The sequence below is a fragment of the Nycticebus coucang genome, chromosome 18 (assembly GCF_027406575.1).
Source record: "Nycticebus coucang isolate mNycCou1 chromosome 18, mNycCou1.pri, whole genome shotgun sequence".
NCBI lineage: Eukaryota > Metazoa > Chordata > Mammalia > Primates > Lorisidae > Nycticebus > Nycticebus coucang.
In genome coordinates, this window is record NC_069797.1 from 64,774,957 (window position 1) to 64,801,236 (window position 26,280).

The 26,280-nt window shown below is 38.7% G+C and overlaps 1 protein-coding gene across 3 annotated transcripts in view; it reads right to left on the bottom strand.

Moving 5' to 3' along the window:
* Nucleotides 1–26,280, bottom strand: part of SMURF2 (SMAD specific E3 ubiquitin protein ligase 2) — a 131,075-nt gene continuing 104,795 nt past the window's right edge. For 2 of the 3 annotated variants that reach the window (XM_053570812.1, XM_053570813.1), the window contains 10 exons: nucleotides 21,193–21,351; nucleotides 16,776–16,971; nucleotides 14,803–14,906; nucleotides 13,409–13,523; nucleotides 11,506–11,684; nucleotides 10,529–10,666; nucleotides 6,237–6,357; nucleotides 2,956–3,157; nucleotides 1,643–1,718; nucleotides 1–566 (listed from right to left, as the gene is read on the bottom strand). In XM_053570812.1, coding sequence (XP_053426787.1) covers nucleotides 467–566; nucleotides 1,643–1,718; nucleotides 2,956–3,157; nucleotides 6,237–6,357; nucleotides 10,529–10,666; nucleotides 11,506–11,684; nucleotides 13,409–13,523; nucleotides 14,803–14,906; nucleotides 16,776–16,971; nucleotides 21,193–21,351 — 1,390 coding nt within the window. In that variant the 3' untranslated portion in view covers nucleotides 1–466. The remainder of the gene's footprint in view (nucleotides 567–1,642; nucleotides 1,719–2,955; nucleotides 3,158–6,236; nucleotides 6,358–10,528; nucleotides 10,667–11,505; nucleotides 11,685–13,408; nucleotides 13,524–14,802; nucleotides 14,907–16,775; nucleotides 16,972–21,192; nucleotides 21,352–26,280) is intronic. The other variant, XM_053570814.1, reaches the window with a different exon arrangement.

Genomic DNA, 26,280 nt, shown 5'->3' on the forward strand with positions numbered 1-26,280 from the left:
AAAGGTAGAATAATTCATAATAATTTTATTTTTTTACAAAGAGCAAGGAGCTGTTCAAAATCATGTATTCAATCAAAATAAAATGTGACTTGTACCGACTGCTGAAGTTGTCTTGATGTTTGAGAGACTTGAAATTGGTGAAGCGATTTGAATAGATTACCTTTTATAAAAATAGTAGTAGTCTTTAAGTGTAGAATACTGCCTAACTCTGGAAATGTAGGAAAAGTCAGCATTCTTTAGGTTCAAGATATTAATTTTAAATAGCAGCTGAATGTGGCCTCATGGCAAAGCATAAAGACCAATTTTCTTGAAAAGGAATTTCGAAATTGTCCTTTCCCCTCACAGTGTCCTAAAATTAAAAGGGGGGGGGGAGCAGTTCCTGTATTTCAGCATTCTTTGAAACTCTGCTGAAGTAGGCTGTCAGTCAGGGGTATAAATAGAGTCCTGGGTAAATCCTTGAAGTTCATCATTCCACAGCAAATCCACATGTTTCTTCAATGGCTGTTAGCAGCTTTTCATAGAGTTTTTCATAGCTTTCATAGGGCGGAATGTCTATTCGATTGAAGCTGTGAATAAGCAAATCCAATTTTAGCTCATTCAAAAATGGCCTAGCAAGTATATACCAAACAGCCACGTTGCTCTTTGTGTCACACAGAAAATTAAAAGATTGTATTTCTTTAAAGTAGAGATAATCACTTTGAGGCTTTCCTACCAACTTCTGAATATTCTTAACTTTTCAATCACTTAAAAGTTATTTATTCCCCTGGGAGGGTGAGGCGGGTGGATTACCCTGAGCTCAGAGGTTCAAGACCAGCATGAGCCACAGTTGAGACCCCATCTCTACCAAAAAAAAAAAGCCGGGCGTTCTGGCGGGCACCTGTAGTCCCAGCTACTTGGGAGGCTGAGGCAAGAGAATCACTTAAGTCTAGGAGGTAGAGGTTGCTGTGAGCTATGACTCCACAGCACTCTACTGAAGGCCATAAAGTGAGACTCTGTCTCAATAAGAAAGAAAGAAAGAAAGAAAAAGAAAGAAAAGAAAAGAAAAGAAAAGAAAAGAAAAGAGGAAAGGAAAGGAGGAAAGGAAAGGAGGAAAGGAAAGGAAAGAAGGAAAGGAGGAAAGGAAAGGAAAGGAGGAAAGGGAAAGGGAAAGGAAGGAAAGGAAAGGAGGAAAGAAAAAAAACTTCAAAGTAAGAAGACTGAAAGACAAATGTAAGCCAAAAAAAAAAAAAGTTATTTATTCCTTTTAAAGCTCCGTTTACTAGCATGTACAATCAATGAAAAGGCAAATCTGGCTCTGCACTTGTAGCTCATTGGCTATGGTGCCAGCCACATACACTAGAGCTGGCAGGTTCGAACCCAGTGCAGGGCCTGTTAAATGACAATGACAACTACAACAACAAAAAAATAGCTGGGTATTGTGGCAGGTGCCTATAATCCCACCTACTTGTGAGGCTGAGGCAAGAGAATCATTGAAGCCCAAGAGTTTGAGGTTGCTGTGAGCTGTGATCCACAGCACTCTACTAAGGGTGACATAGTGAGACTGTGTCTCAAAAAAAAAAAAAGAAAAAAGGAAAGGGCAAATCTGTTTGGAACTTACATCTGTGTACAGGGAATGGGGGGGAAAGCTACAACAATAACTTACCAAGTATGGGCTTTAGGCAGGTTGTTAGTGCAGGCATCAATCTGGTGTATGGTAAAGAGTCGAGGGCCCGCGGCACCTGCAGATGAAGGAAATGTGGGTCACATCACTACATGTGCATGTATGAGTCTCCAAAATCTTAGAATAAAACTGGTACATAAACCACAGGGTCTAGAGATAAGGGAATGCCAGTAAATTCACACATGCTACCAAAAGGCAGCAGGAAAATAATCTGGGTTGAAAGCAGGAATTGACCTTGGATAAGGCTGGACTCCTTAATATGCAATTTGAGAAAAAGTTGAGGATTGAAATTCCTTTAGAAACTTCTATTGTTTGTAGAAAAATCAGTACCTGAAAAGCATGAGAATCAGGAAAATCCAAGATAAAATATATATGTACACATTCAAAAAATGACAACCTAATGCAAATTTACATTGCATGACTCCAACTAGGCTGAGAGCAAAAGATGGACAGCTCCTCGAGTAAGTTTTAGTTCCTGCAGACACTGCATACGAATGTATGTAGGGGAAATATGATTTCACTCTATGAATCTGGGCAGTCTGGTAATGAGCTCTCCAAACAAGGAAGGTGAGCATAAGTCAAACAGGCCTTCCCTGGGGACCGTCAGCGAAGGCACTGTGGGCAGCACTGATGAGTTATGTACCAGTCTTGCTTTGTACATCCTCACTTATCAGTGGCAGCAGCTTTGAAAATGAAGGGGTTTAAGAGGTAAAGGGAACAAGTGGCACCTGGTGAAGCACAAAAGTCATCAGCAATATTACCAACTCATCCAAAAATTAACCAGCTTATTCCACAGAAAACAATTCTTCAAAATGGGCTATGGTAGTAAATAAATGGTCCGATGCCATGCAATAAAGTGCTCTGACCAAACGAATGGCTTCCATGACTCATGCTGCCTCTTTCAAATAAAAAGAAAGAATCAAAAAGTGGACAGGAGAGGCATCCAGGTGGGTAAAGGTGTTGGCAGGTTGAGATGAACATGGAAGTGGACTTCCCCTACAGAAATGTGCAGCAGAATAAAAGCAAGTGACCAGAAAAAAAGGCAGAGCGTCGGCACGTACGGTCTCTGGCAGGCGGCACTCACTACAATCACAGAGAACCCCGCAGAAAAGGCTCTTGGGAGGGAAACAACAGAAAGGAAGGAGAAGAAGGTATCACAGGTAAGAAACAGAGTGAAAAGAGAATCTGTTTATAAGCACATGGTTTATAAAATATCTATCTAAACCAAACACTGACACCCACGCACTCCCCACCTGCTCTGAGCTTGCTGCTCATCTGGCCCTCAGGCCCGTTACCTTGCAGCGCTTTGAAGCCCTGTAGAGGCACTCGAGAGGATCCTGTCACAAACTGCAGCAATCGTGCTCGTCGCTCTTCATCAAAAAACTCCACAGCTTTCCAGAACCACTTGACCACATTGCTATCTGGCGTACAGTGTTTTAACCGGGTGTTTACCTTCCAATCATTAACATCTATCTTTCCGAGTCCACAAATAATGAGCTGTTAAAATATTGAAGAGTAATGAACCAGTGGAAACCAAAGCCATGCCAAAAATTCCTCAAAAGACAACTTTAGATTTAGATTGTTGGTTCCCATTCAGGGCTTTTGGGGTGTTTTGTTTTGTTTTTTGGGACACTGTCTTGTACTGTCACCCCAGCTAGAGTGCCATGGCCTCAGCCTAACCGACAGAAACCCCCAACTCCTGGCCTCAAGCAATCCTCCTGCCTCAATCTCCCAAGTAACTGAGTAACTGGGACTACAGGCACCTGGAACCAAGCCCAGCTTGTTTTTCTTTTCTTTTTTTTTTTTTCTTTCAGAGACAGAGCCTCACTTTATTGCCCTCGGTAGAGTGCCGTAGCATCACAGCTCACAGCAACCTCCAGCTCTTGAACTTAGGCAATTCTCCTGCTTCAGCCTCCCGAGTAGCTGGGACTACAGGCGCCCACCACAACGCCCAGCTATTTTTTGTTGCAGTTTGGCCGGGGTCAGTTTTGAACCCGCCACCCTCGGTATATGGGGCTGGCACTCTACCCACTGACCCACAGGCGCTGCCCTGTTTTTCTTTTTTTTTTTTTTTTATTGAGACAGAGTCTGGCTTTGTCACCCTTAGTAGAGTACCATGGCATCATAGCTTACAGCAACCTCAAATTCTTGGGCTCAAGCAATTCTCTTGCCTCAGCCTCCCTAGTAGTTAGGACTATAGGCGCCCATCACCATGCCTGGCTATTTGTTGTTTGTTTGTTTAGCAGGACTGGGCTGGGCTTGAACCCACCAGCCCCAGAACATGTAGCCAGCGCCCTAACCACTGAGCTATGGGTGCCCCCCAAAGCTCCCGCTTGTTTTTCTATTTTTAGTAAAGACAGGATCTTCCTTTGCACAAGTTGACCTAGAACTCTTGACCTCAAGTGATCCCCCTGCCTCAGCCTCCCAAGAGTGCTAGGATTACAGGTATTAGCCACAGCCTAATACAACAAAAAATGTACAAGGCCCAGCCTCATTTAGCAGTTCTTAATCAAAGGTACACAACAAAATCATCTGGAAATTTTTTCAAAATACACACATCAGGGCCTATGGTCAGATTCAACTGTGTATACCTGGGATGGCAGTTAGGTTCTGTATCTTAAAAAGCTGAAGCGATCTCTACACACAGAAGATTTCCTCAGAGAACCACCACTGTGATGGACTTTTGAAATAAAAGTCCAAAATGAAAAAATTGTGAAAGTTCTCTAATTTCATAAAAGAATTCTAATTTTTTTTACATGTACAAAAATTGAGACCCAAAGAGTAAATACAGTTTATATGTGTCTTCCTTAAACATGCATCATATCATCCTGGCTTCAACACTTATTAGCTTTGTGATTTGAACAATTCAGGTCAACTCCCCTGGCTAGCAGTGTCCTCTGCTGTAATATGGCATATTCACACTACATCCTGTGAAAGCAACCAACAGTTGCTTCTTAGATTTATCTGCTAACACGACAGCAAAAGTGCTTAATTTGCTTAATAAAATTATATTAAAACACAAAATACATGAACACATTGATGTAGATCTCTGCTTGACATTATGATGCAGGGTCAGTACAGATGAATTACATCAAAATCATCTTAGACTAGACTATATTAATGCTCATATCTCCCTAGATCCAAGTCTAATTTAATTGTTTGTAACAGTGAATTATGATAATGTACAGCATAAAACTTGTAAATCCTAGACTTTATAACATTAATCCTATTAATCCAGTATAACACAAAAGTAAATAATTTTTTTCTAAAGAGTTTATGACTCAATGCCATACTCAACAGGAAAGAAGTTATCTGAAAAGGATTATGGATGTATTTAATAACAAAAAAAGACACCTTCTCAATTCTTTTCTTCAGAGGAGTGGCAGATATAAGGCCAAATTTCTCATTTATAGGAAATGAAAATGCATTGTATTTCAACTTTATTGCCATTCCTGCTATGTTTTCTTTCTCCTCTTGACTATTTCTTCTGGCTAATTCACTATGAAAAATTCAATCACAAAAGAAATGAAAACCAATCATTTTAGAAGTGTTTGCTAACAGGACTATAACAGATTTAGCTAGCAAGGACCCTGAAGTTAATAAAATAATGTTTTAAACAATTATAGGCTTCAAATATTTGTGCTATCCCTACCCTACCAAATAAATGTGAGACCTTTGGTAAAAGCTCATTATTTTTTCAAAGTAGTTCAGTACAAGAGTCAGACATATTTGTTAAAAGTCTTAATTATAAAACCAGACATGAAGAGCTATATGGGCAATCTTTAAAAGGAAACAAAAAAACTGTTTAGTGCAGACACTGTTAGTCTAAACGCATTTAGATACAGTTTATCCTTAGTGTTTTAATTATTTCTTCCATGATCTTGTCTACCAAATACTTTCTTGCAAAGCTCAGTGTAAACCTAATTAAGAGACCATTATCTAAATAAGTTACAGTATGACAGAGATCAACTAATGAGGTTTTTATTAGCCAAATCAGTAATCATCAGAATAGAAAAAAAAATTGAAAGAAAGTACATGTCAGACATGAAATATGTTTAAAATAATAAAGGACAATATATAAAAACAAATTAAGAATGTTCACAGGGTGGCACCTGGGGCTCAGTGAGCAGGGTGCTGGCCCCATATACTGAGGATGGCAGGTTCAAACCCAGCCCCGGCCAAACTGCAACAAAAAAATAGCTGGGCGTTGTGGTGGGCGCCTGTAGTCCCAGCTACTCGGGAGGCTGAGGCAGGAGAATCGCCTAAGCCCAGGAGTTGGAGGTTGCTGTGAGCTGTGTGACGCCACAGCACTCTACTGAGGGCAATAAAGTGAAACTCTGTCTCTACAAAAAAAAGAAAAAAAAGAATGTTCACAATATGAGAGAGATTGCTCATTCATAGGAATTCCAAAGCATGAAAGGCATTCAAAAGCATGAAAGATTTCCTGTGAATAAGAATTCTCACCGCACTAAACCATGAAACTTCAAAAGCACCAGAAATACTATTTTCCTCTAACAGATTAATTCGCAGTCTTTCCTTGTCACACTAGATGATGTCATGACATTAATGCACTAACCTCTAACTCCTTCTCATCAAATGTCTTCAGCAGATGCTGTGGAATTACTTCGTTAAATCCTTTTTGCAGAGCCAGGAATTGAGCTTCAATGCCTCGTAAAAATCTCCAGTTCACATAGAGCCTGTAAACATTCAGCAGGGGTTTCATATGATCATACGTATATTCAGATCTGGTAATTATCTCTACTTTAATAACCCTGCACTTTACAAGCATCTGGCATTAAGAATTTAGTCCAGGTCAGGCACAATGGGTCACACCTATAATCCCAGCACTCTGGGAGGCTGAGGCAAGAGGATCACTTGAGTTTGAGACCAGCCTGAATAAGAATGAGACCTTATGTCTTAAAAATGGAAAAATTAGCCAAGCATGGTGGCATGTGCCTATAGTCCCAGCTACCCAGGAGGCTGAGGCAGGAGGATCCCTTGAACCTGAGAGTTTGAGGTTGTAGTGAGCTTTGATGATGCCACTGTACTCTAGCCCAGATGACAGACTCTGTCTCAAAATAATAATAATAATAATAATATTTAATCTAAAGTCTAAAAAAAAATCTCAGACTAATGGAGAGAAGTGAATCGTGAGCTGTGAGGCAGTTTACTACTGATAAAAAGTAGTAACCTTCTAGTAACAGTAACAGAAAGAGCACAATAAAGCAACTCTTCAAATCAAAGAGACTCCTAGTGAACTAAAGTCTACAGCTTAGATGGGTCTGAAGTTAAAACTTGAAATTTCTTTCTAAACTTGTAAGATAACCAATAAATAGAAAAGCCCATTCACTCAAAAATAATGGTATTTCTGGTTTTACTTGAAAATAAAATATGATAGTGTTGGGTGTTTTGTTTATATTTGAGGGAGAACTATAGAAGAAAGTGAAGAATCCTCATATTCGAAATGAGAAGAAACAGTAAACGCCAATAGTAAACTTTTTGATTAGCTGCATATTGTTCCCCAGAGGCTGTAAAAATACTGGAAGACATAATTTTACCAACAAAAAGTACACTAAGCCATATCCATTATATGAACTTTTTTTTGAGACAGAATCTCAAGCTGTCGCCCTGGGTAGAGTGCTGTAGTGTCACAGCTCACAGCAACCTCCAGCTCTTGGGCTTAGGCAATTCTCCTGCTTCAGCCTCCCAAGTAGCTGGGACGACAGGCGCCCGCCACAACGCCTAGCTATTTTTTGTTGCTGTTTGGCCTGGGCCAGGTTCAAACCCACCACCCTCGGTATATGGGGCTGGTGCCCTACCGAGTCACATATAATACATAACTATTACATACATAAAGAAAAATCTGACATTAACTGGGAAGACAGATTAAAATCTAAAAATTCGTCCTTTCACCCTCTTCCTATTTCCAGGCCCACCACCTTGGCTTCCTCATCCTAGGCACTCTATTTGGCATGTAGCAGTACTGAACATCTTTCACACAATACCACAGATTTTATTCCTACATAATTCTTCTAAGACTTGATTTTTAATTTGATGCTTATGGAGTCTTTCTTTTAAATATTCACATAACATTCTGTTGAATATAAATATTTAATGAGCCTTCTCTAAAAACATTTTAGGCTTTTTTTTTCTTTTTAAATATTTGACTATCTTTTCTCATATTTCTTCAATTGCATGTATGTGTCTGCAGAAGAGCCCTAAACATATAGCTGCTAGTTAAATGGCACGCACATGGTTATTTTGGTGGCTGGTATCAAACTGCTTTCCCAGAAAGCTATGCCAGTGTAAACTCCAACATCAACAGTGCAACAGTGTACAAGACTCACAGGCTTCATCTTTTTTTTTTTTTCCTTGAGACAGAGTCTCACTTTGTCACCCTGGGGAGAGTACCGTGGCGTCACAGCTCACAGCAACCTCAAACTCTTGGGCTTAAGCGATTCTCTTGCCTCAGCTTCCCAAGTAGCTGGGACTACAGGCACCCACCAAAATGCCTGGCTATTTTTTGGTTGCAGTTGTCGTTGTTTAGCAGGCCCAGGCCAGGTATATGGTGTCTGTGACTAGTGCCCTAACCACTGAGCTACGGGTGCCAAGCCTCAGGCTTCATTTTTAAACCAGGAAAATTTTAGCCAACAGGATTTGGGAATATAATCTATACCAAAAATAGAGCATGGATATTTTGTGTACATACAGTGAAGTTCACACCCCTAAATTTGATTGCCACAGTGTTATCTTTAGAAGACTTTAGTTATCATATTTCAAATTAGCACAATACTTCAAAATTCTTTTTTTTTTTTTTGAGACAGAGTCTCATTTTATCGCCCTCGGGAGAGTGCCATGTGTAAGATAATATTTAGAAATAAACATATCCTACATCAAGCACACAAAGTGAACTCAGTGTGAGTTTAAAACAGCTTGCTATTCTTACAGAAGCTTAAGGGACCTGGGCCCCCATGAGGCACGCACAGAGCTGGCTTGCCTAGAGTTAAAATTCCACAAGCCGTTTCTCTGAAGTTGTGCACCCTGTCAAGCCTGAGGTCAAAGGGCATGCCGCCCCTCCTCAGAGATACGGGCCAGAAGGTTGACGTACGTTAAAAACATATTGTCAGAGGTCTATAGGTGTTCTGCCCTGTGGAAAAACACAGTCGTTACTTCATGCTGGGTAAACTGAGTGAACGCTTGAAGGCACTCTTCCATTAACACTGTTCCCCTGTGGCTGTTTTCTTCTTTGTGATCTTTATTTAGATACCTGCCCAAGAGATTAGTCAGTGTTTAGAAAAGAATGTTTACTGCAGAAGTGATTGTGTTGATGTGGTAACAAGATATTTCCTTACAAGTTAATTTCAGATAGGTAAAATGAGGTAATGGTGAAACTAACAGATGATAGATTAAGTGTGTGCATGACTAAAAGTGTATAAAATCAGACCCCCGAATAAAGAACTTTGCTACGTGCCATCCCATGCTATGTAGTCTGTTTCTTGCCCCCTTTTCTTAACATTGCAGGAGTGAGCTTATTCCTGAAGGCTACAAGGCTGTCTCTATGTAGCTACAGCATTCACACCAACACCATTGCATAGCTAGAGATGGGGTAGAGATGGGAGTTTTGTTCCAGCTCAGGCTGATCTGAGCTGGTGCCCACCACCACACCCAGCTATTTTTTTTTTTTATTTTAGAGACAGGGTCTCACTCTGGCTCAGGCTGGTCTCAAACTCCTGAGCTCAAGCAATCCACCCGCTTGGCCTCCCAGAGTGCTAGGATTACAGGTGTGAGCCATTGCACCCAGCTAAAATTCAATTTTATTTTATTTTTGAGACAGGGTCTTGCTTTGTTGCCCAGATTGGAATACAGGGAGAAATCATAGCTCAGTGTAAGCTCAAACTCCTGAGATCAAGGTATCCTCCTACGTAGTTGAGACTATACAAATGCACCATTATGCCTGGCTAATTTTTCTCAAATTTTTTTTTTACAGATGGAGGTCTTGCTATGTTGCCCAGACTGGTCTTAAATTCCTGGGCAGGAACAATCTTCTTGCCTCAACCTCGCAAAGTGCTGGGATTATAAGAGTGAGCCACCACACTCAGCCTCCTCATTCAATTTTTATTTTATAAAACCTGAAGAAGTTTATAAATATTTACCCTTTAAACTCACAATATGCTCATTTATAAACAGGCTAAGTGCTTGTAACATTCAGCACAGAAGCACTTCTTAATTACCACTATACTATGATAACGGTACTACACATGGCCCCAGTGCTCCATGTCTCCTGGTATTCACACCTTTGCACAGCCCCTCCCCCACACTAAACAAACTGGCTCATCTTCACCAAAAGTATACAGCACAAGTCATGTTGGCCAGTACCAGGCTTAGGCCTTGAAAAGATCTGACAGCTTCTGTTTTGGGGCCTAGAAGCCACCCATCCCATAAGTCTAGCTATCTTGCTGGGAGAGGGGATGCTATGGGAAGAGGGCAAGGTCTTTGATATCACATAGGAAAACCAAGGAACCCAGGCAACAGTGAGAAGTAGGCCCCAGTGACCCCAGTCAGCCCTCTACCATTTGAGCTATGCTAAGATATCACATATGTGAGTAAAGACACTATCTTGGTGTTTTAGTCCTAGCTGACATTTTGTGGAACAGAAGTGTGCCATCCCTATTGTTCTTTGCCCAAATTACTGACTGCTGAAACTGTGAGAAACAATAAAATGGCTATTGTTCATAAACCACTACATTCTGCAGAAGCCTATTTGTAGTAATTGTTAATTCTACCTTAAACACTGAAGTGTTTTTTTCATATTGCCATTTTAGAACATTAAAAAAAAAACCTCAGCCTTGAGAACATAGAATTATTTACCTGACATATTCTTTTTTATTTTCTTCAGTAACAGGGATACTTTTGCCATTTGGTTTAAGTTCATGCTGGATAATTTCACCATATGCATTATGTTCAACACAGAAGGTATGGTCCAAAACACCTGTAATATCATTCTCACTAGACAGGAAAAAAGGGAAAGATAGCCTAAAATACAAATCTTCTAGGTGTAATATTTGGTGAGACAGATAAAACTAAGAAAGTTTCATAACTGACAAACATAAAGTCAGTTCATGCTTATGAGTCCTTATGCTACCATACCACCTACTTCTTTCAGAAAAGTCAAAGAGCTTTAACCTACATAAACAAAGGAAACGCTTCACATCCTGTTAGTAAGAGCCTGTTCAAAGTTGGACTTTGCCAGAACCACCAAAATAGGAAAATTTCAGTTAATGTCTGGCATTCAGAGTCCTACTGAATCTGGCTACCACCAAGTGACCAAATGCCTAAGTGTCCCTGTGAGAAAGTACTGCTTGTGTATTTTGTAAAAATAAAATTGCCACTGTACCTTCATAAACTAATGACCATTTACAAAACAGAATTAGTTCTTACCTTAAAGTAATTTAAACAGAATTCCTACTTTTAAAGTATGATTCTTAAAAAAAAAATCCCTTCATTAAAAAAAAAAAAAAGCAAAGGCAGAGGAAATTTGCTATTTTAATACATGCAAGATTGGAACAGAAGAACTTGCATCACACTGAAGAAATTATTATATCCAGTACTTTTAAAGTAGAATACACAGATTTTTTTTTCCTTTTTAAAGTAATAACACTAACTTTAAGGAATTTGAAATGTATAGGGAAGCAGTAGATAGAAAAAAAGTCTTACATGGTCCTATCACTCGGATAACCACTCAATATTTAAATTCTATAAAAAAGTGCATCAGTTTTTAAACCTTTTTTTTAAAGATCAGAGTTTAAGTATAATGAAAAGATAGAAGAAGTCAACTCAATACGTACAGTATCCACACTAAACTGTTATGAAGGTCTGGATCAACTAACTCCATGTCATCCAAAGTAATTGACTTCCCAAGCAATTGTTTATAAAAAGGCAATGTGAAACCACCATCAATATAATGTCCATGAAACACAGCCATTCCCATTATTCGTCCAACAAAGTGGAAATACGATAAGTGTTCCTGGAAAAGTTTATATAAATACTTAAGTTAGAAACTATCCAAAGAATTTTTAATAAAAGTTAAATATTAAACATTAATTTTAAATAAGTATCAAATCTGTACTCTACAACTATTTAAATGGATAGGTTATCACATCAAAGCTCAGTAACCAGAAGATTTCTACAGGGCCTGCTCCAGACTGTCTACGTCACTATAAAACACCATATTACACAGAGTCAGTGCCTCTCTCAAGGGGTGTCTAGTCGCTTCATGAAATTTATCTTTTAGAAATTAAGTATAAACTAAAGCCCCACTGCAGCTTCATTAAACCTTCATTAAACATCTTTTTCTCTTCTGCCTCCTCTCATCTCTTGCCAAGCCCTTTGTCATGAAAAAAATCTTTCAACCTAAACTTCCAAGCTTCTTTGACCTAACCAGAAATTAAATATCAAAACAGCATAGATTTCAGAGTACAAATTTTGAGTCAGACTTGGATTAGAGGCATTATTCTGCCAGCTACTGGCTACACATACAGGTAAATTAACCCCTGGAAATATGGTAATAATAGCATCTGAAAAGGGTCCCTGTGAGGAGTCGAATGAGGTGATGAAACCGACGGCATGGGGCCTGGACTATGGTAAGCAACTCAACAAATGTGAGTGTTCTTATGACAGTGACATAGTGGGTTGCCCCAAGAAGAACTGTCACCTAAAAATCTTCCCTTAATAAAGAATTCCTTATAATGAATCTTAACATTTCTACCATAGTTAAATACATTTGGTCTTTCATTACAGATTGTTTTGTTAGATATTTGTATTTTAAAATTACTTCTCTATTTACTAAGTAATCTTTAGCATCATCTTTAAACTTCACTTTTACCTTTAAATAGTTTTCTTTAAAGTAACACATAATAAAAAAATTAAAAATAAAGTAACACATAAGTTCACTACAAAATATTTACGTTAAATGTAGACAAGCAAAAAAATAAAAATCAACCATTACTTCATACCCTGAGATAACCTGTCCATATTATAGTATAGAGCCTTTCAATGTTGACATATATACACATTTACCAAAGTTGTATCACACTACTTGGTAATCTTTTCACGTAACATCATGAACAATATCTTTACATGTCAGTAGCTATTATCCCATAATATCATTTTAGTCGCTACAGAGCTTGCCCTCAAAAGGAAAGATAACAGAATATAAAGACAATAAACTGTAACTGTTAACTTTTGTTGAGTGCTTAATAACATATAATAGGATTAAATAACATACAGCACTGTGCTAAATGCTTAACGTACAGGGTCTTAATTCTTACAACTCTTCTCTGAGATACAAACTATATCTATTTTTATTAACAATGATAAGTCACAGAACTTGCTAAAGATCACAAAGCTAGTAAGTAGGAGACCAGGGATATGAGTCCGTATCTTTCTAATTCTGGAATCTATGCTCTTAACCATTTACATTATTCTGCTTTATGTCATAATTTAATCAATCCCCCATTTGTGGCCAACTGTGTTGTTTCCAATTGGGAGCTATGATAAACAATAAACTTTGCTGTGCACATATACATGATCATTTACTTGAGAAATTTTCTGTAAGATGAATTCTAAAATCAAAGGCTACAACTAGGACAAGGACAAACAACTCCTATGTACTAAACAACATTGATATTTAAAGATGAAAAGCATTACAGGTCCCAATTTAATTCACGTCATCATAACTACAAATCATACCGGATTAACTGCAGAATCAGGATTTATCTGCAATGTATATATATCGTCTCTTGAATACTGGAAGAGGCCATAGTATGGATTCAACATTTCATGTGACAACAGATATAACCATTCCCTAGAAAACAAGACATGACAAAAACTTTTTGTTAATGAGTACATTTGTATTAAGATCTGCCATTATCACTTTAGCTATAATTTTTTTAAACTAACAGAAGGAAATAAAAAACTAGTTATATAAGATCACACTGGAAAAATTCACCATGAGCAAATAGCAAATAAAATCCTTATTATATTGAAGTCACTTCTCACTCTAACTTTGGGCAATTTTATTACATTTTAGCATCAGAGAGTATGAAGGTATTATCCAGTTCATCCAGCAGTATCATCCAGCGTTGCAGCATCCATTCATGAGATGCTACAACACAGTCATCTGTTACTTTCAATTACTAAATAAATTTGTAATCCAAGATAAATATAAAACAAAGGGAAGACTATGATTTTATTTCAAAATCTCCATGTGATCTACACTATCCTGGTCCACTCCTGTCATGGCAGATTATACTAACACGTATAGATACAAAATATAGCATTAATTTACTCTTACTTTTGGACAAGAGTGTGTTTTGTTGTTAGTATTGTTTGAATAGGGATATTATCTTTTACTGTGTAAACCCTAAAACATATTATGATAAAAATATAAGTGGCCAGAGATTTCATTTGTGGGATGTAAAACCCGTATATACATGGAAGGCGGACTTTGCATACATAGGTTTCTGCAGGGCCAACTGTGTGGTGTTCTGAGGGATGACTGTACTCTCAGAAATAAATCAATTTGTCTTGATATGTGAATTATGAATGTAGCAGAAATATTATACCTCCTGAATTGACACATTCTAAGGACCACATGATACACACGTGTTTACACAGTGTATATACACACGCACATGCTCACATATACATTTAACAAGGCAAAAAAGCATAGCAATGGAAGCAAAGGAAACAGTATTGAGTTTGCATTACATACCACTAAAGTTTCAAAACTATTCCTGAATTGTCAGGAAAAACTGTAAAGCACAGAGAATAAGGTGCTGAAGAAAAGAGATGGAGCATATATATGGCCCGCAAACAACCGAGGCATGGAGGTTTGCAGCTAGTTTTCTGAGAAAGTCTCATTGGCCTGTATGATCCCTTGAAGAGTTCCAAAATACTCTTCCGATAGCAGTACTATTCTAACTTCATTATGAATACGTCTATTAAAACAGCCGCTCCATTGCAAACATTAGGGAATAATATGCCAGAACATAAAAGTCAATGAGAAATTTACATCACAAGAAGTATCTTAAATTTGTAAGTATAGAGATCCATATGTCGTTAACTGGCAAACTAGTCCTTACCTGGCAACCCCTCCATAGTCAAGGCCTTCTTCTCCACGAAATTTTATCATTAATCGCTTCCAGAGATCTTTTGGTCTCATTTTCATAACCTGTCGATATGACTCCTGCAAAAAGATTTTTAACATGCTATTTTTAGGTACTTTTAACCTACTATGTAAACTCTCCTTCCCATTCTACCCACAAAACATAAGTTTATTTAAATCAGGTACAATTCGTTCAACAATCAAATCAATAGATAAATTCCAAATGTTTTAAACTTCATCAACTTTCAAAAACAAAATAGATATAGCTTAATCATACTAAAACCAATTCATTCGATATGTATATTAAAAGCCTATTAGGTACAAAACTACATATTTTAGTTCCATGAGCCTAAAGTTTTATAGCAATTGTTGTACTCATATTAAAACCAGAATTTGGTAGATGTATTATAGCAAGTTTAAAAAAGTTGGGGCTGGGTACAGTGGCTCACACCTATAATCCCAGAACTCTGTGAGGCTGAGCAGGGCAAATCCCTTCAGCTCAGGAGTTCAAAACTAGCCTAAGCAAGAGCAAGACCCCGTCGCTACTGAATAAATAGAAAAATTAGCCAGGCATTGTGGCACGCACTTATAGTCCCAGTTTACTTGGGATGCTAGGACAAGAGGATCACTTGAACCCAGGAGGCTGAGATTGCTGTGAGCTAGGCTGACGCTATGGCATTCTAGCCTGGGTAGCAAGAGTAACACTGTGTTTAAAAAAAAAAAAAAAAGTTCGCTGACCTAGTTCTAGAAAAAAAAACAAAGTTTTGAAAACACATAATAGTAATGTGACCTTCATTTCATAGACAACTTTTAATCATTTTAAAATCCAAATAACTGACTACAAACAAGGTTAGACTATTCTGAGAAAAAAACATCCTCTGGAAAAAGGATTATCTCTTGCCCAGGAATCCTCTAGTAAGCAGGAATATCCCACCTTTGCCCTCTGCCACCTATTGCGTAAAAACTTTGGAGCTGATATTAGGGCTGTAATCCAAAGACAAATGAATATACCAGAAAGGAAAATTTTCAATAAATGGAGGAAGTAGTTCAATAGTAATTAGACAAAATAATTTTTTTTATTTAAGAATCCCTTACCTTTCAGAAGTATTAGGAAGTAAGGGATGGATAATGTTTATGGGCTTTTAAAATTCATCAACAAATAAGAATTTGCAATGCAGAGACCAAACTGAACCAAGTGGAACATTTGACAATCTTCAGTCTGTTTAAATGCTTATTCTACCTATTAAATCTCTCCAATATTATACCTTTCATTGTCCACGTCTGTGGCTCAGTCAGTGAGGCACCGGCCCCATATACCGAGGGTGGCGGGTTCAAACCCGGCCCCGGCTGAACTGCAACCAAAAAAAAAAAAAAATAGCTGGGCGTTGTGGCAGGTGCCTGTAGTCCCAGCTACTCGGGAGGCTGAGGCAAGAGAATCGCTTAAGCCCAGGAGTTGGAGGTTGCTGTGAGCTGTGTGATGCCATGGCACTCTACCGAGGGCCATAAAGTGAGACTCTGTCTCTACAAAAAAAAAAATAATAATTTAACAAGAACTGTCTCTTTTTTTTTTTTTTTTGAGACAGAGTCTCACTTTGTCACCCCTAGTAGAGTGTCATGGTATCCTAGCTCATAGCAAACCCAAACTCTTAGGCTGAAATGATCCTCTTGGTTCAGCCTCCCAAGTAGCTGGGACTATAGGCACCCACCACAACACCTGGCGAATTTTATAGATAGGGTCTTGCTCTTGCTTAAACTGGTCTCGAACTCCTGAGCTCAGGCAATCCACCCACCTCCGCCTCCCAGAGTGCTAGGATTACAGGCATGAGCCACCCCACCCAGCCAGAACTCTCCTATTCCAAAGAGATATGAGTCCCAAAAAAGTATTCTTAGAAAAGACAGAGTAAAACTCTAAATTTTTCTCTAATTTAAAATAAGACCTGTAAAGTTTACCTCAAAAATCTCCTCCCTGGAAACCTCAATGCGGCAATGGCCAGCCTGAGGCTGTTGTTGGGAAAGTTCTTGCCGCAAAATTTTTAGTTTCTGAACCAGGTCTCGCTTGTACCTTGGAACTGTCAGACACTCTGCGTCATCAGGGCATAATGACACCACTTGCTGTTGCTGTTGGTCTTTCAATTGGTTCTGTCGACTAGAAGTAAACAAAATATTATTAAGGTATTTTAAACAAAAAATTGCAATTATACATTTAAAACAGCATAAAACTATAAAATGAGTTTAAGCTATACACATATCATTTCTAAGCCTAATAAGGACATATGTTTGACTTAACATTTTTGGCAATACTAAATCAGCTGCAAAGTTTATTTCTTACAGTTCATATAGATTGATAGAATTAGAGAAGTTTTATCCATAAAGCTTTAGACAGCTGCTGAGAACACATTTTTCCAATACTGTTTCCATGTTCCTCTACATGGTTTACCATCACCCTTTAAAAAATTCAGGCATATGTCAAATACTGCTTCTTATCTAGAGTCTGTCTTTCTGGAAGAGCCAAACCAGAGTATGAACTGGCAGCCTGGTAGGGACCCCCTTCTTTTTATGCACAGGCCAAATTTAATACCTAAAACGTTACCATATACAGAAAATACTGCTTTATTGAAAACACCAAAGTCAATTACTCTTGCAAACATTATAACAGATAGTTTTTTTTAATACACACAAAATCAAAACAAAGTATAATATAAATAAAAAAGCATTCCATAAATAATTGTTTAGTTCTATTTTTAAAAAATGAGGCAGGACACAGTGGCTCAATCCTGCAATTCTAGCACTCAGGGAGGCCAAGGTAGGAGGACTGCTTGAGCTCAGGAGTTTGAGACCAGCCCAAGTAAGAGCAAGACCCCATCTCTACTACAATATAAAAATTAGGTAGGTGTTGTGGTGGGCACCTGTGAGTCCCAGGTACCCAGAAGGCCAAGGCAGAATGACCACTTGAAATCTGGAGTTTAAGGGTGCAGTGAGCTATGACAATGCCATTGAACTGTACCCAGAGAAACAGATGAAGACTGTCGCAAAAAAGAACTGAGTATGTCTTACATTAGATGTAAAAACTAACCAAAAATGGTTCCTGGACCTCCATGTAAAACCTAAAGCCATAAAATTCAATCCCCACATAAAATTTTTTTATGACCTGTGTTAGGCACTGAATTACTTCTTAGATACAACATAAAAGAATGGGTAAACTGACCTTTGTCAAAATTTTTTTAAAATTTCTGTTTTCAAAAGATACTGTTAAGAAAATGAAAAGACAAGACACAGACTAGGAGAAATTCTTTGGAAAGCAGAACTCTTACATCTAAAGAACTCTCAGAACTCAACAATAAAAACAAAACAGCTCAATTTAAAAGGGGTGGGGGCAATTTCACCAAAGATGACACATGGATGGCAAATGCACATGAAAGATACCCAACACATCATTGGTCATCAGAGAAGAGGAAATTAAAACCAGAATGAGATACCACTATACACCTATTAAAATACCTAAAATTAATAAGATTGACCCTACCAGGTATTAGCAAGGATGTGGAGCAAATGGAATTCTCATACGCTGCTGGTGGGAATGTAAAATGGCATAACTACTTTGAAAACCACTCTGACAGTTTTTGTAGAAGTTAACCATAAAGCAATCATATGATTCAGCCATTCTACTCCTAGGCATTTATTTACCAAAGGGAACTGAAACTTGTATCCATACGAAGACGTGTATGTAAGTGTTTACCAAAGTTTTATCTGTCATAGCCAAACACTGGAAACAAGCTAAATGTCCATCAATAGATGGCTAAAAAACTGTGGTGTATTTATACAATGGAATACCACCAATAAAATACCACCAAAAACTGTGGTGTATTTATACAATGGAATACCACCAATGAATTATACATGCAACAGGGAGAAATCTCAAAATTATGTGGGCAGAAGAAACCAAACACGCCATAACAAAAATACCATAGGAGAAAAAAAAAGAAAGAAAAACCAAACAAAAAGAACATATAGCACATACTATATAATTCTATTTATCTAAAACTCTGGAAAATGCAAACTAATATATAATGACAGAAAGTAAATCAGTATATATATATATATAGAGAGAGAGAGAGAGAGAGTGAGAGAGAGAGAGAGAAGAAAATTAGAAGGCTAAGGGTGGTGGCTCACACCTGTAATCCTAACACTCTGGGAGCCTGAGGCGGATGAATCACCTGAGCTCATGAGTTTGAGACCAGCCTGAGCTAGGGCAAGATGCCATCTCTAAAAATAGCCGGCTAGTGTGGTGAGTACCTGTAGTCCCAGTGACTCGGGAGGTTGAGGCAAGAGAATCACTGAGCCCAAGAGTTTGAGGTTGCTGTGAGCTATGATGCCATAGCACTCTACTAAGAGTGACAAAGTGAGACTGTCTCAAAAAAAAAAAAAAAAAGATTAGAAAAAAGGGCAAAGGATACAAGCAATTCTCCTAAGAGTTCATACAATTGGTCAAGTAGGCTAATAAAAAGCTATTCAGTATCACATCTTCACAAAAACAGAAAATCCAAATGGTCAATAAATCTTTGAAAAGGGGCTCAACCTCACTAGTAATTAGGGAAATTCAAATTAAAGTTACAATGAGATACCATTAATCATCCTCAGACTAGCAAAAAACATTTAAGTCCAACAACACCAAGTACTGGCAAGATTCTGAAGCAACAGGAATTCATAAACTGATGGTAAAACACTAAATTGGGATAGCTACTATAGAAAAGCTACCCTTACATATTAAAGTTGAAGACAAAAACATTCTATGATGCAGCAATGCCACTACTAGGCAAGTGCCCTAGAGCAGTGTCACTCCTGCAGACCACCACACTTTGCTATGTAGCCTGTAATCCTAATATACAGTGACAATTCATAATTCTATTTCTTCAATTGCTTACTAATTGTAAGGCTTTTAAAGATTTGTGATCTTCACTTTTAGCCAACATTTTAGAATCTTCCACACACAATAAACTGAGATCTACTGACATAATGAGCATGCCAGGATAACTATACACATTTCAACAAAGGAACCAAAGAAATAGAAATACAGTACTTCAAATTTCTTCTCCTATTATTTTGAACAATTGGTAGACAGTTTCATTTTTTTTGCTTTAACACAGCTCCAAAAAGATTAATGAAACAAGGATATTTTTAAGTCATCTTAAATTATACTATTGTTTTGTTTTTAAAATACATAAGAACTTTAAAACGAATGAGGAAGGCAGAGCAGGTAATACCATCATTCATTTAGAGAAGCTAAAGTGAATTACTGGGGGTCACAGTGAACCTTGTTCTCCAGATTCTTAGCCTAAAACCCTTGTTGCTATGCCACTGTAAAAGTGTTTTTGCAATTGTTGAAAAAGATACTTTACTACTTTGGTGATAAAGTTTCCTTTTCTTTCTTTTCTGTCTTTTCCTCAGAAGGCAATGCCAATAAGTAAAGGAGTTAGAAAAAATTGGGCAGCTAGAGAGAAAAGAACACAAAGAAAGCAAATAATACACAACAACGCTAAGTAGAGTTGTTAACAGCAGACTGAAGTCACAGTGCCTGGGTTTGAATCCAAACTTGACCACTTCCTACCTGGGGTGACCTATGGAAAGTCACTCAACCTCTATGCTTCAGTTTTCTCATCTATAAAATGGCATTAACTACACACAAAATTTTTCTAAGGATGAAATTGCTGATATATGTAAAGTACAAAGAACACTTGTCACACAGTAAGTGCTATTAAAGTGTTTGCTATCAGAGTAGCACCTGTGGCTGAGAAGGGCGCCAACCCCATATACCGAGGGTGGTGGGTTCAAACCCAGCCCCGGCCAAACTGCAACAAAAAAATAGCCAGGCGTTGTGGCAGACGCCTCTGGTTCCAGCTACTGGGAAGGCTGAGGCAAGAGAATCACCTAAGCCCAGGAGCTGGAGGTTGCTGTGAGCTGTGATGGCACAGCACTCTCCCAAGGGCAATAAAGTGAGACTCTGTCTCTACAAAAAAAAAAAAAAGTGTTAGCTATCAATCTCCGTAATTGTTATAATAGCGACACAAAATTAGCCTGTTCAGACTCTACTCTCCCAGACTCTGTAAAAGACCCTGTCAGCTGATGTACCTTTGATATATACCCTTTTCCTAACATTTGAGGATAGGTTCCTACACACAGGAACATAAAAGGTTTAAATTACATTACTTATATCAGAGTAAAATTTGCCACACTTACATAAAATTTTACTCAACAAAAGTAACTTATAATTGGAGAGCAGATGTTCTTTCACATTTATCATATAAAAAGCATCTATCAGTTTCCTCTTGTTCAGACTCACATTTTAACACGTATTGTTTCAAAAACTTACTTTAAAACTAAATGCAAGTTAGCAGAGAGCCGAGGATCTGTAAATTGTGTTGTTCTGTTGTTATGGTCAACGAAATAAACTCTGCCTGTTGCTGTATTACGGATCTCCCATCCAGGAGGCAATGGACCAAGCTCTTCACAATTGATGTTGCTAAGATCCCTGCAAAAACAAATATAAAATAAAAAATACCTCATTGCTGGGCCTGCTGCGCCAAGCAAGTGTAAATGACACAGAACAATTCCATGAAGGCTAACAAAATATATTGTTTCAGAAACTTAAGATGTTCAGCTGGAATCTTCAATTCCCAGTGGTTTAAACTCACATATTCAAAACTCAATCTATAAATAGCTTAGAAAAACTTATCACATACCCAAATTTTTAGTACGTTCCTAGGCTTTCATGTAATACAGATTTTTAAATTAATATAAAAGCAATCATAACATCTGCCAACATAAACTGTATTTTAATACTTGTTTGGCAGAAAATACTGTTTTATAAGTGTCAGTGATATAAGAAATTGAATGTTTTCTAAAATTTCCCTTCCATCATTTCTTTATTACACTATAAAATTTGTGTTTAAAAAAGTCCATTCCATGATTGATTTTAAGCTCTCCAACAAAGCAAAAATAGAAATGTTACTAAAACTACAATCCTGAAAATAATCATGGTATATTTTTTAAAGGATAACTGTTCCATTTTGAATCCTGAAATATATACCACTAGTAAATTAAGAAGCTATTTAAGACACCTGAGGAACAGGGGTGTCCAACCTTTTTTCTTTTCTGCTGCAGGAAGAAAGAATGAGAGTTATCTTGGGCCACACAGTAAATGAACAAATGCTAAAGAAAGCTGATGAACAAAAGAAAAAAAGAAAAAGAAAAAAAAAAAAAAAAAAACAAGTCTGGGCTCGGCTTCCATAGCACAGTGGTTATACGGCACCAGACACATGCACGGAGAGTGGCAGGTTTGAGCCCGGCCCGGGCCAGCTAAACAACAATGACAACTGCAGCAAAAAAATAGTTGGGTGTTGTGGTGGGCACCTGTAGTCCCAGCTACTTGGGAGTCTGAGGCAAGAGAATCGCTTAAGCCCAAGAGTTTAAGGTTGCTGTGAGCTCCGATGCTACAGCACTCTAACGAGGGAGACATAGTGAGACTGTCTCCAAAAAAAATGCATACGTTTCATGATATCGGACACCACATATAGGCAATAAAGTCTTCAGAAAATCAGCGTTATCGCCATGGGCCACAGGTTGGACACCCCTGAGGGTTACTGTTGCAATAAAAAGAACAGACTTTTGATGAACCAAAAACCATTGTTATTACAGCACACATTCTTATTCTTATGAATATTCCTGTATAATAGAACGTAGATATATATCACACATAGACAAGGATTCTAGACTCTCAAAGAATGAAATAAGCTTCTAGGTTGGTGAACACAGTGAGGTGCTAGTGGGGGAGTGCACCCAGAGAGGGCATCAGCGGCTCCTTGTCCCTCCCCCCAGACCTGACCCTAAGCATTGCTTCCATTTAGCTGTTTCTCTTTTTCTTTTTTTTTTTTTGTAGAGACAGAGTCTCACTGTACCACCCTCGGGTAGAGTGCTGTGGCGTCACACGGCTCAAAGCAACCTCTAACTCTTGGGCTTATGCGATTCTCTTGCCTCAGCCTCCCAAGCAGCTGGGACTACAGGCGCCCGCCACAACGCCCGGCTATTTTTTTTTTTTTTGGCTGAGGCTGGGTTGGAACCCACCACCTCCAGCATGTGGGGCTGGCACCCTACTCCTTGAGCCACAGGCACCACCCGACGCCCGGCTATTTTTTATTGCAGTTTGGCCGGGGCTGGGTTTGAACCTGCCACCCTCAGCATATGGGTCCGGCGCCCTACTCACTGAGCCACAGGTGCCGCCCCTGTTTCTCTTCTTCTTTTTCTTTTTCTTTTTTTTTTTATTGCTGGGGATTCATTGAGGGTACAATAAGCCAGGTTACACTGATTGCATTTGTTAAGTAAAGTCCCTCTTGCAATCATGTCTTGCCCCCATTCTTTTTCTTTTTTGAGAAAGAGTCTATGTTGCCCTCAATAGAGTGCCATAGCATCACAGCTCACAGCAACCTCCAACTCTTAGGCTTAAATGATTCTCTTGCCTCAGCCTCCCAAGTAGCTGGGACTACAGGCGCCCACCACAACGCCCAGCTATTTTTTGGTTGTAGTTGTCATTGTTGTTTGGCAGGTCAGGGCTGGATTCGAATCTGCCAGCTCCAGTGTATGTGGCTGGTGCCCTAGCCATTGACCTACAGGTGCCAAGCCCAATTTAGCTGTTTCTGAGTTGTATTCTTTAACAGGCAACAGGATTGCAAATTTTTATCCTCTACATTGTTAGAAAAAAATCTTCCAGAATGAAACTTCCAAAGTGTTGAAGTTGCTGTGGTCATCCATCCACTGGGACAGTAAAGTCACTGCCATCGGTAACCCCATTAAGGCTACATATAAAAATATATGATATCCTCAGGTCACTTCCAGCCCTACATGAACACTTACACTACCAAATCCGTCGGTAAATACCCAAAGATATGACACACTCTAAAAGTGACCGAACAAACTCAAACATCTAAGACAGTAAAACTGGTTTGTGGCCCTCTTTGTAGTTAAAAATAAATAAATAAAAATAAAATGCAGCATGTCTAACTGTAATCTTTTAATTATTATTATTATTTTTTTTTTTTTTGGAGATAGTCTTTCTCTGTCACCCCAGCTAGAGTGCCATGATTTCATCACAGGTCACTGCAACCTCAAACTCCCAGGTTCAAGTGATTTTCTTCTGCCTCAGCCTCCTGAGTAGCAGGGGCTACAGGCCCAGCTACAGACACCCTCCACAACACTCAGATTATTTTTCTATTTTTAGTAGAGATGGGGTCTCACTGTAGCTTAAGTTGGTCTCAAACTCCTGGCCTCAAACAATCCCGCTGCTTCAGCCTCCCAGGGTGCTTGGATTATACATGTGAGTCACCACACCCAGTCCTAATACAAATTTAAACTGTAACAGATGAATATAAATAATGACAAATTTTACCAAAATCATGTTTTAAAGGTTAAACTAGTTAAGATTTTGCCTGAAATAATCTCTCTTGGTCATAGTGAAACACAATGGCAGGCACATATGTGCACTCACATTTATTGAAGCAATGATTTTGATTTCTGTTATAGGTGCGCCAAGTCACTCTCCTGAACAGAACTAAGGCTTGAGGGTAGAAGGACACTTTTGACAGCGAAACTGTCTCCAAACAGGTCAGGGAAAGTTCCAAAACATGACTGAGTGTAGCTGGTATGAGTGGCAGGTGGGCGGAGGGGCAAGGTTAGGAAAGGAAACCTGGAACTTCCTCACTAAGCTAAGAATTCAAAGGAGGGACAAAGTGAGTCTAGGAAAACCTCTTAAATTCCCACTTTAGGTCCACAGAACTCCAACTAATTAAGATCAAACAATAAAGTCACAAAGAACACCAACACTTCAGAAAGGAAAGCCACTATGACAGAATGAGTTGAAACAGTAAACCACAGAACCAGATCCCCAAGTACTGTCAGAGGCCAAAAAGACAGAATAGCTATGATAGGTATTTAAAAAAAATAGAAAACTATAATTGAAAAGATGAACTATCAATGACAGATTGTTAAGAATGATCAATTTAGAGACCCGGAAGTTGACTGCTAGTAGAGAAGGCGATGCTGCGGTGGCGGGATTAACTTCTAACGATTCACGATATATGAAGAAGAAGCCCAGAAGAGGAAGAAAAGAGAAGAAAACATCAGAAATGGCTCTTACTCAGGGACACTTGGCATTCAGGGATGTGGCCATAGAATTCTCTCAGGAGGAGTGGCAGTGCCTGGACCCTGCTCAGAGGGCTTTGTACAGGGCTGTGATGTTGGAGAACTACAGGAACCTGGTCTCCCTGGGAAGGGAAAGAGCTCTGGACTTTGGAGAGTGAAGTGAAAACAAGAAGACATTCAAACAGGGGTGAATGGATCAAAGGTGTGCACTCAGCCCTTCCCTTCTTCTCTGTCTGCTCTCCCCTTCCCCCATGCCCCACCATGTCATTAATTGTCTTCAAATCAAAGTTGAGTACATAGGATTCATACTTCTCCACTCCTGTGATGCTTCACTAAGAATAATGTGCTCCACCTCCATCCAGGGAGAAGCTGTACATTGGAAAGCAATGCAGAAAACAAGCCTACTAACAATGGAAGTGGATTAAACATTCAGTTATATCTGCCCGAAGTGCAGCTATTTCAAGCTGAGACAAAAACTCATGAATGTAATCAAGTCGAAAAGTACATCAACCATATTTCCTCATTTTCACAACTTGAAAACATTCCTTCTGTCAAAACTCACATTTTTAATAAATATAGAATTGATAAAAAAACAAAATAAAACCAAACAAAAAAAAAAAAGAATGATCAATTTAAAAAAAAAAAAAAAGAATGATCAATTTTTTTTTTTAATCGAGACAGGGTCTCATTTTGTTACCTCTATATAGTGCCATGCTGTCATAGCGCACAGCAACCTCAAACTTCTGGGGTCAAGCAATTCTCATGCCTTAGCTGGGGCTACAGGCACCAGCCATAATGCCTGGCTATTTTGTTTTGTTTTGTTTTGTTTTTGTTTAGCAGGCCCAGGACGGGTTCGAACTCACCAGGTCTGGAGCATGTGGCCAGTGCCCTAACCACTGTGCTATGGGCACCCAGCCTAAGAATGAACAATTTTTTTCATGCAACTTTTAGAAATGAAAAATAATTACTGAAATCAAAAAACAAGTAATTCTATTGATACAATGCAGATTTTTTTTTTTTTTTTTGAGATAGAGTCTCACTTTGTCATCCTCAGTACAGTGCCATGAGGTCACAGCTCACAGCAACCTCAAACTCCTGAGCTTAAGGTATTCTTTTGCCTCCTCCCGAGTAGCTGGGACTACAGGCACCCACCACAACGCCCAGCTATTTTTTGGTTCTAGCTGTCGTAGTTTGGCACGCCCGGGCTGAATTCGAACCCACCAGCTCCATGTATGTGGCTGAGCCCAGAATTTGATTTTGTTATCAT